Source organism: Ranitomeya variabilis, chromosome 5, assembly GCF_051348905.1.
Source record: "Ranitomeya variabilis isolate aRanVar5 chromosome 5, aRanVar5.hap1, whole genome shotgun sequence".
Lineage (NCBI taxonomy): Eukaryota > Metazoa > Chordata > Amphibia > Anura > Dendrobatidae > Ranitomeya > Ranitomeya variabilis.
Window position 1 is genome coordinate 20,741,507 of NC_135236.1, and position 17,318 is coordinate 20,758,824.

A 17,318-nucleotide genomic window follows, 5' to 3' on the forward strand; every position below is an offset into this window, starting at 1 on the left:
TCTTCCATTTCTCCAATGCTGCTTGGCTGGCCCCCTGTTTCCAAGCCAAGAGATGATTCAGAGAACAGAAGTAGAGACTGCTCCTGTCCTGGGATCTCTGTCTGCCTGGGCAATTTTGCAGGTGGTGAAGAGACAGATGGCTGCTCTCCAGTGCTCTGTGTCTGAGAGGATGTGGCACTAATGGAAGTTGATGCATTAGCTGCCATCCATCCCACAACGGCTTCAATTTGGTCTTCACGCAGCAGCGGTGTACGGCGCTCGGCGACAAAGCTGCGCATGAACGACTGTTCCCTTGTGAAAGTGGGTGCTGATGACTCACCGGTGCCCGCAGCAGGCACAGAATCCCCACGTCCCCTCCCTGCTCCGCGCCCACGCCCACGTGCCTTACTCACTGCCTTCTTCATCTTGGTTGACTGATAAAGATAAGCAGAAAAGTACTAACGGCTTTGTGTGCTTATTCCTGAGCAACTCCTCCTAACAGGTATAAGACACACTAATTTTCTAAAGTGTGGACTAGACTTGAATATGAGCTAATGTGGCCTACACAAATGTAAAGTGGTGTGTAACTGGTGTGTTTGGTGAACTTTATTATTTATTTATTTTTTTGGGGCTGAACTGACAACGGATAGAGCTGCAATCACACGGAGACCGTGCAGACAGCCGTAAACGGCGCTGCAAGGCCCAAAAACCCTCCTCTACTTTATCCTATGTAGTGTTTTTCCACAAATTAGCTGGAGACGGGTGGAAAGACACTAATAGGATTTTTTAAAATAAATTAGCAGCAGACTACACTACTTTGAAAAAAAAGAAAATTGATTTGGCGGTATGACGCTGTGAAAAACCCTGAGCTGCAGACAACCAGGCTACGGCTGCTCACAGACTACAGGGCGAGCTGCAGTCACACGGAGACCGTGCAGACAGCCATAAACGGCGCTGCAAGGCCCAAAAACCCTCCTCTACTTTATCCTATGTAGTGTTTTTCCACAAATTAGCTGGAGACGGGTGGAAAGACACTAATAGGATTTTTTAAAATAAATTAGCAGCAGACTACACTACTTTGAAAAAAAAGAAAATTGATTTGGCGGTATGACGCAGTGAAAAACCCTGAGCTGGAGACAACCAGGCTATAGCTGCTCACAGATTACAGGGCGAGCTGCAGTCACACGGAGACCGTGCAGACAGCCGTAAACGGCGCTGCAAGGCCCAAAAACCCTCCTCTACTTTATCCTATGTAGTGTTTTTCCACAAATTAGCTGGAGACGGGTGGAAAGACACTAATAGGAATTTTTGGAAAAAATGTGCAGCAGCCTGCACTACTTCAAAAAAAAAAAAAAAAAGGACAGTATGAGGCAATGAACCACCCTCCCTGAACTGAATACAACCAGCTATGGATGGCCTATGTGGCTGCACTCAGACTAGAGAGTGGGCTGCACTCACACACACACACACAGAGAGACCTTGCAGATCGCTATGAAAACAGCGCTACAAGGCAAAAGGAAGGTGAATAGTAGGTGAACACAGCGGTTGCTAAATTAGCCTTTGGAAAGCACAAAGAAGCAAATCGCTATCTCTAAACTGTCCCTCAGTCAGCAAACAGCGTCCTGTCACTAACTGAATTCACAGCAGAGTGATCGCAAAATGGCGCCAGCGACTTTTAAACTGCATCATGACATCATTTCAGCAGCCAATCACAGCCTTGCCAGTAGTTTCATGCCCTCCATGCTAAACAGGATGTGCCCACACTTGGAATCTTTCTCATTGGCTGAATTTCTGAATTTTGAATCATTGAACTTCCGATTCCGGTATCCGATACGCGCCAAGTATCGGAATCCCGGTATCGGAATTCCGATACCGCTAGTATCGGCCGATACCCGATACTTGCGGTATCGGAATGCTCAACACTACTCTTGAACCATTAGAAAATCCTATTCCTCTTAGGGGTATTGATGCTACGCCATTGGCAGCAAATAAACCGCAGTATTGGACACAGGTTATCATGTGCATGACTCCTGAACACCGCGAGGTGATACGTTTCCTGGTTTTACATAAAATGCATGATTTGGTTGTTTTAGGGCTGCCATGGTTACAGACCCATAATCCAGTCCTGGACTGGAAGGCTATGTCAGTCTCAAGTTGGGGCTGTCGTGGTATTCATGGGGATTCCCTGCCTGTGTCTATTGCTTCTTCTACGCCTTCGGAAGTTCCGGAGTATTTGTCTGATTATCAGGATGTCTTCAGTGAGTCTGAGTCCAGTGCACTGCCTCCTCATAGGGACTGTGACTGTGCTATAGATTTGATCCCAGGCAGTAAGTTTCCTAAGGGAAGACTGTTTAATCTGTCGGTACCTGAACATACCGCTATGCGTTCATATATCAGGGAGTCTCTGGAGAAAGGACATATTCGTCCGTCTTCTTCCCCCCTTGGTGCGGGATTCTTTTTTGTGGCAAAAAAGGACGGATCTTTGAGACCTTGTATTGATTATCGGCTTTTAAATAAGATCACTGTCAAATTTCAGTATCCTTTACCGCTGTTGTCTGACTTGTTTGCCCGGATTAAAGGTGCCAAGTGGTTCACCAAGATAGACCTTCGTGGTGCGTACAACCTTGTGCGCATTAAGCAAGGTGATGAATGGAAAACCGCATTCAATACGCCCGAAGGTCATTTTGAGTACTTGGTGATGCCTTTTGGGCTCTCCAATGCGCCTTCAGTTTTTCAGTCCTTTATGCATGACATTTTCCGGAAGTATCTGGATAAATTTTTGATTGTTTATCTGGATGATATTTTGGTTTTTTCTGATGATTGGGATTCGCATGTGGAGCAGGTCAGGTTGGTCTTTAAAATTTTGCGTGAAAATTCTTTGTTTGTCAAGGGCTCAAAGTGTCTCTTTGGTGTACAGAAGGTTCCCTTTTTGGGGTTCATTTTTTCCCCTTCTACTGTGGAGATGGACCCAGTCAAGGTCCGAGCTATTCTTGATTGGACTCAGCCCTCGTCGGTTAAGAGTCTTCAGAAGTTCTTGGGTTTCGCTAACTTCTACCGTCGTTTTATCGCTAATTTTTCTAGCATTGTGAAACCGTTGACGGATATGACCAAGAAGGGCTCCGATGTAGCTAACTGGGCTCCTGCTGCCGTGGAGGCTTTCCAGGAGTTGAAGCGCCGGTTTACTTCGGCGCCTGTTTTGTGCCAGCCCGATGTCTCACTTCCCTTTCAGGTTGAGGTGGATGCTTCAGAGATTGGAGCAGGGGCCGTTTTGTCACAGAGAGGCCCTGGTTGCTCTGTTATGAAACCTTGTGCCTTTTTCTCCAGGAAGTTTTCGCCTGCCGAGCGAAATTATGATGTGGGCAATCGGGAGTTGTTGGCCATGAAATGGGCATTTGAGGAGTGGCGTCATTGGCTCGAGGGTGCTAAGCATCGTGTGGTGGTCTTGACTGATCACAAAAATCTGATGTATCTCGAGTCTGCTAAACGCCTTAATCCGAGACAGGCCCGCTGGTCATTGTTTTTCTCCCGCTTTGATTTTGTTGTCTCGTATTTACCAGGTTCAAAGAATGTGAAGGCCGATGCTCTTTCTAGGAGCTTTGTGCCTGATGCTCCTGGAGTCGCTGATCCTGTTGGTATTCTTAAAGATGGAGTTATCTTGTCAGCTATTTCTCCGGATCTGCGACGTGTGTTGCAGAGATTACAGGCTGATAGGCCTGAGTCTTGTCCACCTGACAGACTGTTTGTCCCGGATAAATGGACCAGCAGAGTCATTTCCGAGGTTCATTCCTCGGTGTTGGCAGGTCACCCGGGAATTTTTGGCACCAGAGATCTGGTGGCCAGGTCATTTTGGTGGCCTTCCTTGTCAAGGGATGTGCGGTCATTTGTGCAGTCCTGTGGGACTTGTGCTCGAGCTAAGCCTTGCTGTTCTCGTGCCAGCGGTTTGCTCTTGCCCTTGCCTGTCCCGAAGAGACCTTGGACACATATCTCCATGGATTTCATTTCTGATCTTCCGCTATCTCAGGGCATGTCCGTTATCTGGGTGATATGTGATCGCTTCTCCAAGATGGTCCATTTGGTTCCTTTGCCTAAGCTGCCTTCCTCTTCCGATCTGGTTCCTGTGTTTTTCCAGAACGTGGTTCATTTGCACGGCATCCCTGAGAATATTGTGTCAGACAGAGGATCCCAGTTCGTTTCTAGGTTCTGGCGATCCTTTTGTAGTAGGATGGGCATTGATTTGTCGTTTTCGTCTGCTTTCCATCCTCAGACTAATGGACAGACGGAGCGAACCAATCAGACTTTGGAGGCTTATTTGAGGTGTTTTGTCTCTGCTGATCAGGACGATTGGGTGACATTCTTGCCGTTGGCTGATGGTTGGTTGCCCTTAATAATCGGGCTAGTTCCGCCACCTTGGTTTCGCCTTTTTTCTGCAACTCTGGTTTCCATCCTCGCTTTTCTTCGGGTCATGTGGAGCCTTCTGACTGTCCTGGGGTGGATTCTGTGGTAGATAGGTTGCAGCGGATCTGGAATCATGTGGTGGACAACTTGAAGTTGTCACAGGAGAGGGCTCAGCGCTTTGCCAACCGCCGCCGCGGTGTGGGTCCCCGACTACGCATTGGGGATTTGGTATGGCTTTCTTCCCGCTTTGTTCCTATGAAGGTCTCCTCTCCCAAATTTAAACCTCGTTTTATTGGGCCTTACAAGATATTGGAAATCCTTAATCCTGTATCTTTTCGTCTGGATCTTCCTGTGTCATTTGCTATTCACAATGTATTTCATAGGTCCTTGTTGCGGCGGTACATTGTGCCTGTAGTTCCTTCTGGTGAGCCTCCTGCTCCGGTGTTGGTTGAGGGCGAGTTGGAGTACGTGGTGGAGAAGATCTTGGATTCTCGCCTCTCCAGGCGGAGGCTTCAGTACCTGGTCAAGTGGAAGGGCTATGGTCAGGAGGATAATTCCTGGGTGGTCGCCTCTGATGTTCATGCGGCCGATTTAGTTCGTGCCTTTCATGCCGCTCATCCTGATCGCCCTGGTGGTCGTGGTGAGGGTTCGGTGACCCCTCACTAAGGGGGGGGTACTGTTGTGAATTTGCTTTTTGCTCCCTCTAGTGGTTACTAGTTTTTTGACTCTGGTTTTTCTGTCATTCCTTTTATCCGCACCTGGGTCGTTAGTTAGGGGTGTTGCTATATAAGCTCCCTAGACCTTCAGTTCAATGCCTGGCAACGTAGTTATCAGAGCTAGTCTGCTGTGCTCTTGTCTACTGATCCTGGTTCCAGTTATATCAGCTAAGTCTGCCTTTTGCTTTTTGCTATTTGTTTTGGTTTTGTATTTTTGTCCAGCTTGTTCCAAATCTATATCCTGACCTTTGCTGGAAGCTCTAGGGGGCTGGTGTTCTCCCCCCGGACCGTTAGACGGTTCGGGGGTTCTTGAATTTCCAGTGTGGATTTTGATAGGGTTTTTGTTGACCATATAAGTTACCTTTCTTTATTCTGCTATCAGTAAGCGGGCCTCTCTGTGCTAAACCTGGTTCATTTCTGTGTTTGTCATTTCCTCTTACCTCACCGTTATTATTTGTGGGGGGCTTCTATCCAGCTTTGGGGTCCCCTTCTCTGGAGGCAAGAAAGGTCTTTTGTTTTCCTCTACTAGGGGTAGCTAGATTCTCCGGCTGGAGCGTGTCATCTAGAATCAACGTAGGAATGATCCCCGGCTACTTCTAGTGTTGGCGTTAGGAGTAGATATATGGTCAACCCAGTTACCACTGCCCTATGAGCTGGATTTTTGTATTCTGCAGACTTCCACGTACCTCTGAGACCCTCGCCATTGGGGTCATAACAGACCCTCAGGATTGGGCTTTTGCATTGGCTCCAGGGGATCCTGCGTTGCTCAATGTGGATGCGTTTTTTCTGGCCTTAGGGTTGCTTTATGAGGAACCTCAGTTAGAACTTCAGGCGGAAAAGGCCTTGTTGTCCCTATCTCAGGGGCAAGACGAAGCTGAAATATACTGCCAGAAATTCCGTAAATGGGCTGTGCTTACTCAGTGGAATGAGTGCGCCCTGGCGGCGAATTTCAGAGAGGGTCTCTCTGATGCCATTAAGGATGTTATGGTGGGGTTCCCTGTGCCTGCGGGTCTGAATGAGTCCATGACAATGGCTATCCAGATCGATAGGCGTCTGCGGGAGCGCAAACCTGTGCACCATTTGGCGGTGTCTATTGAGAAGACGCCAGAGAATATGCAATGTGATAGAATTCTGTCCAGAAGTGAACGGCAGAATTTTAGACGAAAAAATGGGTTGTGCTTCTATTGCGGTGATTCAACTCATGTTATATCAGCATGCTCTAAGCGTACTAAGAAGCTTGATAAGTCTGTTTCAATTGGCACTTTACAGTCTAAGTTTATTCTATCTGTGACCCTGATTTGTTCTTTATCATCTATTACCGCGGATGCCTATGTCGACTCTGGCGCCGCTTTGAGTCTTATGGATTGGTCCTTTGCCAAACGCTGTGGGTATGATTTGGAGCCTCTTGAAACTCCTATACCCCTGAAGGGGATTGACTCCACCCCATTGGCTAGCAATAAACCACAATACTGGACACAAGTAACTATGCGGATTAATCCGGATCACCAGGAGATTATTCGCTTTCTTGTGCTGTATAACCTACATGATGTGTTGGTGCTTGGATTGCCATGGCTGCAATCTCATAACCCAGTCCTTGACTGGAAAGCTATGTCTGTGTTAAGCTGGGGATGTAAGGGGACGCATGGGGACGTACCTGTGGTTTCCATTTCATCATCTATTCCCTCTGAGATTCCAGAATTCTTGACTGAATATCGTGACGTTTTTGAAGAACCTAAGCTTGGTTCATTACCTCCGCACCGGGAGTGCGATTGTGCCATAGATTTGATTCCGGGTAGTAAATACCCTAAGGGTCGTTTATTTAATCTGTCTGTGCCTGAACATGCTGCTATGCGAGAATATATAAAGGAGTCCTTGGAAAAGGGACATATTCGTCCTTCGTCATCTCCCTTAGGAGCCGTTTTTTTCTTTGTGGCTAAGAAAGATGGCTCTTTGAGGCCGTGCATTGATTATCGGCTTTTGAATAAGATCACGGTTAAATATCAATATCCGTTGCCACTGCTGACTGATTTGTTTGCTCGCATAAAGGGGGCCAAGTGGTTCTCTAAGATAGATCTCCGTGGGGCGTATAATTTGGTGCGAATTAAGCAGGGGGATGAGTGGAAAACCGCATTTAATACGCCCGAGGGCCACTTTGAGTATTTGGTGATGCCTTTTGGTCTTTCAAATGCCCCTTCAGTCTTTCAGTCCTTTATGCATGACATTTTCCGTGATTATTTGGATAAATTTATGATTGTGTATCTGGATGATATTTTGATTTTTTCGGATGACTGGGACTCTCATGTCCAGCAGGTCAGGAGGGTTTTTCAGGTTTTGCGGTCTAATTCCTTGTGTGTGAAGGGTTCTAAGTGCGTTTTTGGGGTTCAAAAGATTTCCTTTTTGGGATATATTTTTTCCCCCTCTTCCATCGAGATGGATCCTGTCAAGGTTCAGGCTATTTGTGATTGGACGCAACCCTCTTCTCTTAAGAGTCTTCAGAAATTTTTGGGCTTTGCTAACTTTTATCGTCGATTTATTGCTGGTTTTTCTGATGTTGTTAGACCATTGACTGATTTGACTAAGAAGGGTGCTGATGTTGCTGATTGGTCCCCTGCTGCTGTGGAGGCCTTTCGGGAGCTTAAGCGCCGCTTTTCTTCCGCCCCTGTGCTGCGTCAGCCTGATGTTGCTCTTCCTTTTCAGGTTGAGGTCGACGCTTCTGAAATCGGAGCTGGGGCGGTTTTGTCGCAGAGAAGTTCCGATTGCTCCGTGATGAGACCTTGTGCTTTTTTCTCACGTAAATTTTCGCCCGCCGAGCGGAATTATGATGTTGGGAATCGGGAGCTTTTGGCCATGAGGTGGGCTTTTGAGGAGTGGCGTCATTGGCTTGAGGGGGCTAGACATCAGGTGGTGGTATTGACTGACCACAAAAATCTAATTTATCTTGAGTCCGCCAGACGCCTGAATCCTAGACAGGCGCGCTGGTCGTTGTTTTTCTCTCGGTTTAATTTTTGTGGTGTCCTACCTGCCGGGTTCTAAGAATGTTAAGGCGGATGCCCTTTCTAGGAGTTTTGAGCCTGACTCCCCTGGTAACTCTGAACCTACAGGTATCCTTAAGGATGGAGTGATATTGTCTGCCGTTTCTCCAGACCTGCGGCGGGCCTTGCAGGAGTTTCAGGCGGATAGACCTGATCGTTGCCCACCTGGTAGACTGTTTGTTCCTGATGATTGGACCAGTAAAGTCATTTCTGAGGTTCATTCTTCTGCATTGGCAGGTCATCCTGGAATCTTTGGTACCAGGGATTTGGTGGCAAGGTCCTTCTGGTGGCCTTCCCTGTCTCGAGATGTGCGAGGCTTCGTGCAGTCTTGTGACGTTTGTGCTCGGGCCAAGCCTTGTTGTTCTCGGGCTAGTGGATTGTTGTTGCCCTTGCCTATCCCGAAGAGGCCCTGGACGCACATCTCGATGGATTTTATTTCGGATCTTCCTGTTTCTCAAAAGATGTCTGTCATCTGGGTGGTGTGTGATCGTTTCTCTAAGATGGTCCATTTGGTTCCCCTGCCTAAGTTGCCTTCTTCTTCCGAGTTGGTTCCTCTGTTTTTTAAAAATGTGGTCCGTTTGCATGGTATTCCGGAGAATATCGTTTCTGACAGAGGTACCCAATTCGTGTCTAGATTTTGGCGAGCATTCTGTGCTAGGATGGGCATAGATTTGTCTTTCTCGTCTGCTTTCCATCCTCAGACTAATGGCCAGACCGAGCGGACGAATCAGACCTTGGAGACATATTTGAGGTGTTTTGTGTCTGCAGATCAGGATGATTGGGTTGCTTTTTTGCCTTTAGCGGAGTTTGCCCTTAATAATCGGGCCAGCTCTGCCACCTTGGTGTCTCCCTTTTTCTGTAATTCGGGGTTTCATCCTCGATTTTCTTCTGGTCAGGTGGAATCTTCGGATTGTCCTGGAGTGGATGCTGTGGTGGAGAGGTTGCATCAGATTTGGGGGCAGGTAGTGGACAATTTGAAGTTGTCCCAGGAGAAGACTCAGCTTTTTGCCAACCGCCGGCGTCGGGTTGGTCCTCGGCTTTGTGTTGGGGACTTGGTGTGGTTGTCTTCTCGTTTTGTCCCTATGAGGGTTTCTTCTCCCAAGTTTAAGCCTCGGTTCATCGGCCCGTACAAGATATTGGAGATTCTTAACCCTGTGTCCTTCCGTTTGGACCTCCCTGCATCTTTTTCTATTCATAATGTTTTTCATCGGTCATTATTGCGCAGGTATGAGGTACCGGTTGTGCCTTCCGTTGAGCCTCCTGCTCCGGTGTTGGTTGAGGGCGAGTTGGAGTACGTTGTGGAAAAAATCTTGGACTCCCGTGTTTCCAGACGGAAACTCCAGTATCTGGTCAAATGGAAGGGATACGGTCAGGAGGATAATTCTTGGGTGACTGCCTCTGATGTTCATGCCTCCGATTTGGTCCGTGCCTTTCATAGGGCTCATCCTGATCGCCCTGGTGGTTCTGGTGAGGGTTCGGTGCCCCCTCCTTGAGGGGGGGGTACTGTTGTGAAATTGGATTTTGGGCTCCCCCGGTGGCCACTGGTGGAATTGAACTGGTGTGCATCATCCTCTCTGTTCACCTGTTTCCATCAGGATGTGGGAGTCGCTATTTAGCCTTGCTCCTCTGTCACTTCCAGGCCGGTCAACATTGTAATCAGAAGCCTTTCTGTGCATGTTCCTGCTGCTAGACAACTCCCAGCTAAGTTGGACTTTTGTCCTTGTTTGTTTTTGCATTTTGTTCCAGTTCACAGCTGTAGTTTCGTTTCTGTGTCTGGAAAGCTCTTGTGATCTGAAATTGCCACTCTGATGTTATGAGTTAATACTAGAGTCTTAAAGTAATTTCAGGATGGTGTTTTGATAGTGTTTTTAGCTGACCATGAAAGTGTCCTTTCTGTCTTCCTGCTATTTAGTAAGCGGACCTCAATTTTGCTAAACCTATTTTCATACTACGTTTGTCATTTCATCTAAAATCACCGCCAATATTTGTGGGGGCCTCTGTCTGCCTTTTGGGGAATTTTCTCTAGAGGTGAGCCAGGACTATATTTTCCTCTGCCAGGATTAGTTAGTCCTCCGGCCGGCGCTGGGCGTCTAGGGATAAAACGCAGGCTACGCTACCCGGCTACTGTTAGTTGTGCGGCAGGTTTAGTTCATGGTCAGTTTAGTTTCCATCCTTCCAAGAGCTAGTTCTATGTTTGCTGGGCTATGTTCTCTTGCCATTGAGAACCATAACAGTATGGGCTCAATGTTTCCTGGAAGGCTTTATAGTAGGAGGCCGGGAGTCTATCTGGTCCTGGGCTCTTTCCTGCCGGACAGTTTGACAGGGCAGACTGGAGTTCCCTCAGCGTGAAACTACTAATTCTAGTTGCTGCTCTTCGGAAAGGCTTGATAAATTAATGGTATTTAAAAATTATTTTATGTTAACGTTTCTTGTATCTAATTGTTCTTCACTCTCACAGGGGTGCAGATTATATAGAGAGGATTATTATTCTTTAAAAGCTGAAGCAATGCCATCTGGATCTCTAATTTTCTCTCCATTTGATTTTTTGAGCGTATATATTAGTGAATTAGCTTTTCTCTTTTTAATCTAAGACACCATGAATTTTGACACTTTATCCCCATGTGCAAGCATTTTGTGTTTCCATTTTGTGAACACCCTGATTGAATCCTTATTCATTATGTCTCTGAGTTCTCGTCTTTTTTGCGACAAAAGAGTAAAAATGTCAGGTCTAACTGTTTGTTTGTGTTCTTTTTCAAGGGTCTGGATCTCTTTGGAGAGAGACTCCAGATTTGTCTGTCATGTCTTGTTTTTATGTGATGCAATGGAGATCCATTCCCCTCTTACCACCGCTTTGTGAGCTTCCCAAACAATAGGGAATGGTGTGTTATCTTGTGTGTTAAGTTCAAAGTATTCTCTTATCGTTCTCAGTATTTTCCCTTTGGCGGATTGTTCAGACAGAAGGATCTCATTAAGTCTCCATGTGTTATTTTTTGGTCTGTGACCCAACACTATTTTATTTATAAGTATCGAGTGGTCAGAATGGACATTCGAGATTATCTGCGCATCATTTAGATTCGAGATCATCTGGAACAGCAGGAAAAGATAATCTATTCCACCATAGGACGATTGTGTTTGGGAAAAGTGGGTGTAATCTTTTGAATTAGGGTATAAAAATCTCCATGTGTCTATTAGCTGATGTAAATGTAGGACATGCGTTTAAGTGCTTTTTTGGTTACGTTTGATTTCCCTGTTGAGGAATCTACTACTGGTTCAAGAGGCGTATTTAAGTCACCTCCCAGGATCAGGATGCCCTCTATAAAATCGATAGCCTCTCTCATGGTCTTGGAGTACCAAATATCTTGTTTAGTATTGGGGGCATATAAATTGCCTATGGTTACCACTTTATGGGCAATTTTCCCTTTGATAAAAATAAATCTGCCATCGTTATCCTTGAGCGTCTCCATGTATTGGAATGGTGTGTGTTTGGATATCGCAATAGCGACTCCTTTTGATTTCCTGGAGGATGAGTATGAATGATACCAGGTGTCATAGTAATGATGTCTGTCTAAATTTGGGGCTTTCTCTTGTAGCAACACAATACCTATCCCCAACTTTTTGATGTGTGTAAGTACCTGGGACCTTTTGATCGGTGCATTCAGTCCTCTCACATTATATGATGCTATAACTGTTTCTTGTGTTTTGCTATCAGATACCAGAGAAGCAACACCAAGACAGAGAACCCCTGGGAGATTACCTACACTGCATGGGCATCCCCAATTATGCAGGTATGAGCACACTGTACATGTACAGGTACCCCAGTTTGGCATCTGTCTTAGTCATGTTTCTCTGGTCTTAAATAGTGATGTACACTATGTAGTAACTCCAGTTTCAAGTGGCCAGCTTTCAAGGTTGTATGACAAACAGCAAACATATAGTGGCTTAGAATTGTTTGTGAAGTGAATAAACAAACATTTCTCATTGCTCACTATGAGCATTGTCTGTCTGTAAATGTTTTACAAGAAATGCAGCTATGTAGTTGTCTAAATGCATTCGGTATACAGTATTTTAATCGCCATTTAACCACGATTCACCAGGGTTTACAGGCACGAGCACAGCTGCATTATAGCAGAGCTCCTGCCTGTAAAATTTTTCACATGGATTTACATCGTGGGACGTTACAGATCTACGGAAGGTATGTATTTTGTTGGTTTATTATTTGTAATTTGTTACAGAACAATGGACTTCAGGTGGATTGAGAGAACAATAAAATATTTCAACAACCTGTGTGTTTATTTCATTAAAATACTTTGCAATATTGTGTGTGTGTTGTTTTAACCATTTCATACAATTGGATTAATAATGGATAGGTGTCATAATTGACGCCTCTCCATTATTAATCTGGCTTAATGTCACCTTACAATAGCAAGGTGGCATTAACCCTTCATTACCCCATATCCCACCGCTACACGGGAGTGGGAAGAGAGTGGCCAAGTGCCAGAATAGGCGCATCTTCCAGATGTGCCTTTTCTGGGGTGGCTGGGGGCAGATGTTTGTAGCCAGGGGGGCCAATAACCATGGACCCTCTCCTGGCTATTAATATCTGCCCTCAGTCACTGGCTTTACCACTCTGGCGGAGAAAATTGCGCGGGAGCCCACGCCAATTTTTTCCGCGATTTAACCCTTAAATTTAATAGCTACAGCGCCAAAATTTTAGTAGTGTGGAATATGCAAAAAAAAGGGGGATATGACATGGTTTACTGTATGTAAACCATGTCTCATATCATGTCGGGTTTAGGCAGCAGAAATGAAAAGCCGGCAGTTGAATTACCGGCTTTTCACATATATCGCGCTGAAGTAAATATAAATATATATATGTGTCTCAATGACATATATATATATATATAGAAAAAACGAAACCCAACTTTGGAGCGAAGATCGCCGACCGCCGACCCGATCCCACAGTGAGATCGGGTCGGGTTTCACGAAACCCGACTTTGCCAAAAGTCGGCGACTTTTGAAATTGGCCGATCTGTTTCGCTCAACCCTAATCACTACCATACTTCATGCTCCCAAAGATTTTATCCACAAATTGGAAATACCTAACACTATGTCTAGGAATGTGGTACACACTTGGGCTAGAAACTCCAACCTATTAATGCCACTTCCGTCACCTTTGGCCAGGGAGATGCATTTCACAGGGCTGTATTTGGATCAAACTATGATTAAATCCACAGACATCTTACACTCGATTAAGGAGGGCATAGATAGTGTACTCACAAAAGGTACACTTCTCACATTACCAGAATTACAAAATAATTCCCAAAACAACATATTAACTTTCTCCACTATAATAAACTTAAGAAAGCTATTAGATGGTATTTACAAGCTGGTATCCCATTTAGGGAATTAACGACTTTCGAAACCTTATTAGCACAACATAAACAACCCAAAGGAGTATTAGCAAAATAATACCAGACTCTTCTGTCGGACTCAGTACCTATTAAACGTGCCTATATATTAGCATGGGAGAAAGAACTCGGAATTAAACTGCAGGACTATGAGGTTGAGCGTAATTATAAAAATTCATTTGGGCCGTCTAGCTGTGTAAGAGTTCAAGAAAACTCATATAAGATCGTCACAAGATGGTATACCACCCCAGTGGTAACTCATACCTGGTACCCCAACATACCCCCAACCTGTTGGAGACCTAATAAAGATAAAGGGGAGTTCCTGCACATTTGGTGGTCATGTGAAAAGATTAGACCGTTTTGGAATAGTGTTTTGAAAACTATTACCAAGTTGTGCAAACTTTCAAACCCCCCACGGCCAAACCTCATCTTTCTAAACTGGTCTAGCGATATTTCACAGACCAAGTACAAATCACTACTCTTATTTTTCTTAGCAGCGGCCAAACTAATTATTCCCACAAAATGGCGCTCTCAGAGTAGCCCGAGCATTGTTGATGGGCTCCAAAAAGTTGATCAGCTTTATTATGTAGAGGAAATTGGAGCTTTCACAAACTTCTCAAGAGACAGGTTTGGGGTAACATGGGAGCCATCGGTTCTGTATAGAGAATTGGATGAATACTTAAGGATGATGAGTCAGCAGTCTCACACAGCGACTGAATGAAGATCTGGCATCCACCCTTAAAACTAACAAAGCTTTCAGGAGAGATTAATGCTTGTTACATAGGTCTCATGACGCTGTGAGGCACTGACTGCTGATACCTCTATCCATTCTTACACAGAGGACTCCCCTGCCTCTCCCCTACCTCCTCTCCCTTCATCTGATTTTCCCCACCCTACTTTTTCTATCTGTCTCTCTATATCAATGTTATAGATCTATAGGTGTGTACACATTGGGTTAGACTCCTTCCTTATAAAAACAAGACAAACTTGTGGAATGAAAGATTGTAACTTCTACTATGATTAATCTAAACATGTACTATGTGACGACCTAATGAAAGAACTTTTTATAACATTTTATTGAAAAAACACACACACCCTGTTATGTAGTTTTACATGATTGTTTATTTGTGTTATATAACCCAATAAAAAAAATGTAAAACAAAAAGAAAAAAACAATTACTATTATGATTGATGAAAAACTGTGTAAGAAAAAGATGGTAAAAGGAAATGTAGGTGATGATACAGATCAGAGAAAAATGATTGAATCTAAACATTGAAGAGAAACTGTTAAAATAATGAAAGATTGGTGGAAAATAATGTCTGGTAAATATATCAAATATTAGCTATTCTTATATTCTAGACATAAAAGGTTCATTTTTTAATGTAAAAAATTGTATAATATCTGAAACATATTTTAAATAATTGGAAATATTTTTTAAAAAAAATGAATAAAAAAGTATTCGTGATTTAATTTAAACCATTAGGGGTGAGTGTGCTAAACTTTGATATTTTGTTTAACTACGCGCTTATCTGCAGCCTTGGCTTGGAGTCACTAGAACTTGTTCTTCAACAAGAAAGGAACAGGTGTGGCGAATGCAAACACGTAAATAACAAGACACTTAAATCACAAGTTCCTTGGTAACTTTAACCAGTAAGATACTGCCTTCAATAGTGATTACGGCAACTCTCCGAAGAACGGATTATTCAAGATACCATAAAAGTTATGTCTCTTGAAATTCAGTGATAGAAAAATAAAAAAAAATATCTGGACCCTCAGAGTTATCCATTGGTGGGCTTTATGCATGGATTCAGCAGAGATACTAATGTAATAGATCTTCCCCTGGTGTGCAGTATACGGTACATTGCTAGAAGAGCAAATAATGCAGGAAATGTACACTACACTGCGCTATATTCCTAATTGTAGGTTGTCTCCACGTGTCCATCCACAGGTGGCTCCCCCGCACCCCAGTAGAACATGAGCTGATCACACATGTAAATTGTGCTGAATATATATATATATATATATATATATATATATATATATATATATATATATATATAAAATAGATTTTGAATTATTTAATAAAAACAAAAAACAATTTTCTTTAACAATAACTAACTGTGCATGTTTAGAAGTGTAAATTAATAGGGGATATCCAATTTTAGGATAAAAACAGGAGTAAATGCTGTCTAGTTCATTTTCTCAATAAAAGAAAACAATAGAAATATCTCACTGTTTACATACTTATTAATATTCTATTACCTATTATTAATGAAAGAAAATACAGTTATACCAACTTTATATCCACCAGTAATGCACAATATATTTCTTCTAATTAAGTTTCTAATAATTCCACACTTAATAAAACAATCTTTTGTATTCCAAGCCAAGTGTGCTGAATAATAGACTTACCCCAGTGAGGAGAGAAACTGTGCACAGTGCAAGGAACGCCAGCTTCTTCATTGTCTGCTTGGATACCGTGCCTCAGAGATTTATAACCTCCACTTCATCTCAACATTTCCAAGGGACTCCAGGCAAAGACGAAGCAGAATTCATTCTCCTCGTCAATATTCCCATCATAATAAACTTATTTATCTGCCTCCATCTTACACAATTGGGGGACAGCCTCAGGCATAAATATTGTATAAGGACGTGCTGTAGGTGAGGAACAGACAGCTCAACTCATGAAGGTGATTTACAGGATAAGAAGGATTCATCTGTCATTTCACAATTATTATCTCAGCATATCAGGAAATACGCAGAAGATACAAGCTACTTCATAGGGCTTCCTATACTTGTGTCACTTAACGAGTTAATGAGGTTTGAACCAATAGAGGTCCAGCTGTAAACAACACATTTTCCTTACCCTGAGTTAATAATTAATAAAATGAAAAAAGAGACAAGTCCACCGAGTCCAACATGTAAACCTTACTAAGATGATATTTAAGGAAAAAATGAGTCCTAGGCAGAAACTGGAAATGTGTTCTTCTGGGCATAATCCTGGTGGGCTGAATCGTAAGGGCACTGCCTGCATCAAGAATGTTTATACTGCACAGATACGAACCATGCATGTTGCAGTATCTACAGGTGCTTCTCACAAAATTAGAATTTCATCAAAAAGTTACTTTATTTCAGTTCTTCAATACAAAAAGTGAAACTCTATTTTTATATTTAATCATTACAAACAGAATGATCTATTTCAAGTGTTTATCTCTGTTAATGTTGATGATTATTTTTTACAGCCAATAAAAACCCAAAAGTCATTATCTCAGTGAATTAGAATACTTTATAACACCAGCTTGAAAAATGATTGTAATTTACTGTATGTTCAGTAAATACACTCCATACTTGGTTGAGGCTCCGTTTGCATCAATTACTGCATCTATGCGGCGTGGCATGGAGGTGATCAGTCTGTGGCACTGCTGAGGTGTTATGGAAGCCCAAGTTGCTTTGATAGCAGCCTTCACCTCATCTGCATTTTTGGGTCTGGTGTCTCTCATCTTCCTCTTGACAATACCCCATAAATTCACTATGGGGTTTTTAGGACTGGCGGAACCAAAATATATATAAGAGGAAATATAAGATGCATTCGCAGTCCGGGGGTCACCGTGCAGAGAAGACACCTGCTGCTCGGTAATGGTGGACTATATGGCAGTATTAAGAGAAGACACACACGGGATAGCTTCACCCAGTATGAAGGAAGCGAACCCTGTTGCATCACAGGGCCATGATAACGCACAGAGAGCGCAAGCAAGGAGCCACAGAACTCTGCCCCAAGACTCAGGGT

The 17,318-nt window shown here is 43.7% G+C and overlaps 1 protein-coding gene across 2 annotated transcripts in view; it reads right to left on the reverse strand.

Annotated features, from left to right (window-relative positions):
• The window catches only part of LOC143774204 (NXPE family member 3-like), an 80,716-nt gene extending 64,498 nt beyond the window's left edge, over nucleotides 1–16,218 (reverse strand). For both annotated transcript variants that reach the window (XM_077261581.1, XM_077261580.1), the window contains exon 1: nucleotides 15,944–16,218. In XM_077261581.1, the coding sequence (XP_077117696.1) occupies nucleotides 15,944–15,994 (51 nt within the window). In that variant the 5' untranslated portion in view covers nucleotides 15,995–16,218. The remainder of the gene's footprint in view (nucleotides 1–15,943) is intronic.
• Between the last annotated feature and the right edge of the window lie 1,100 nt (nucleotides 16,219–17,318).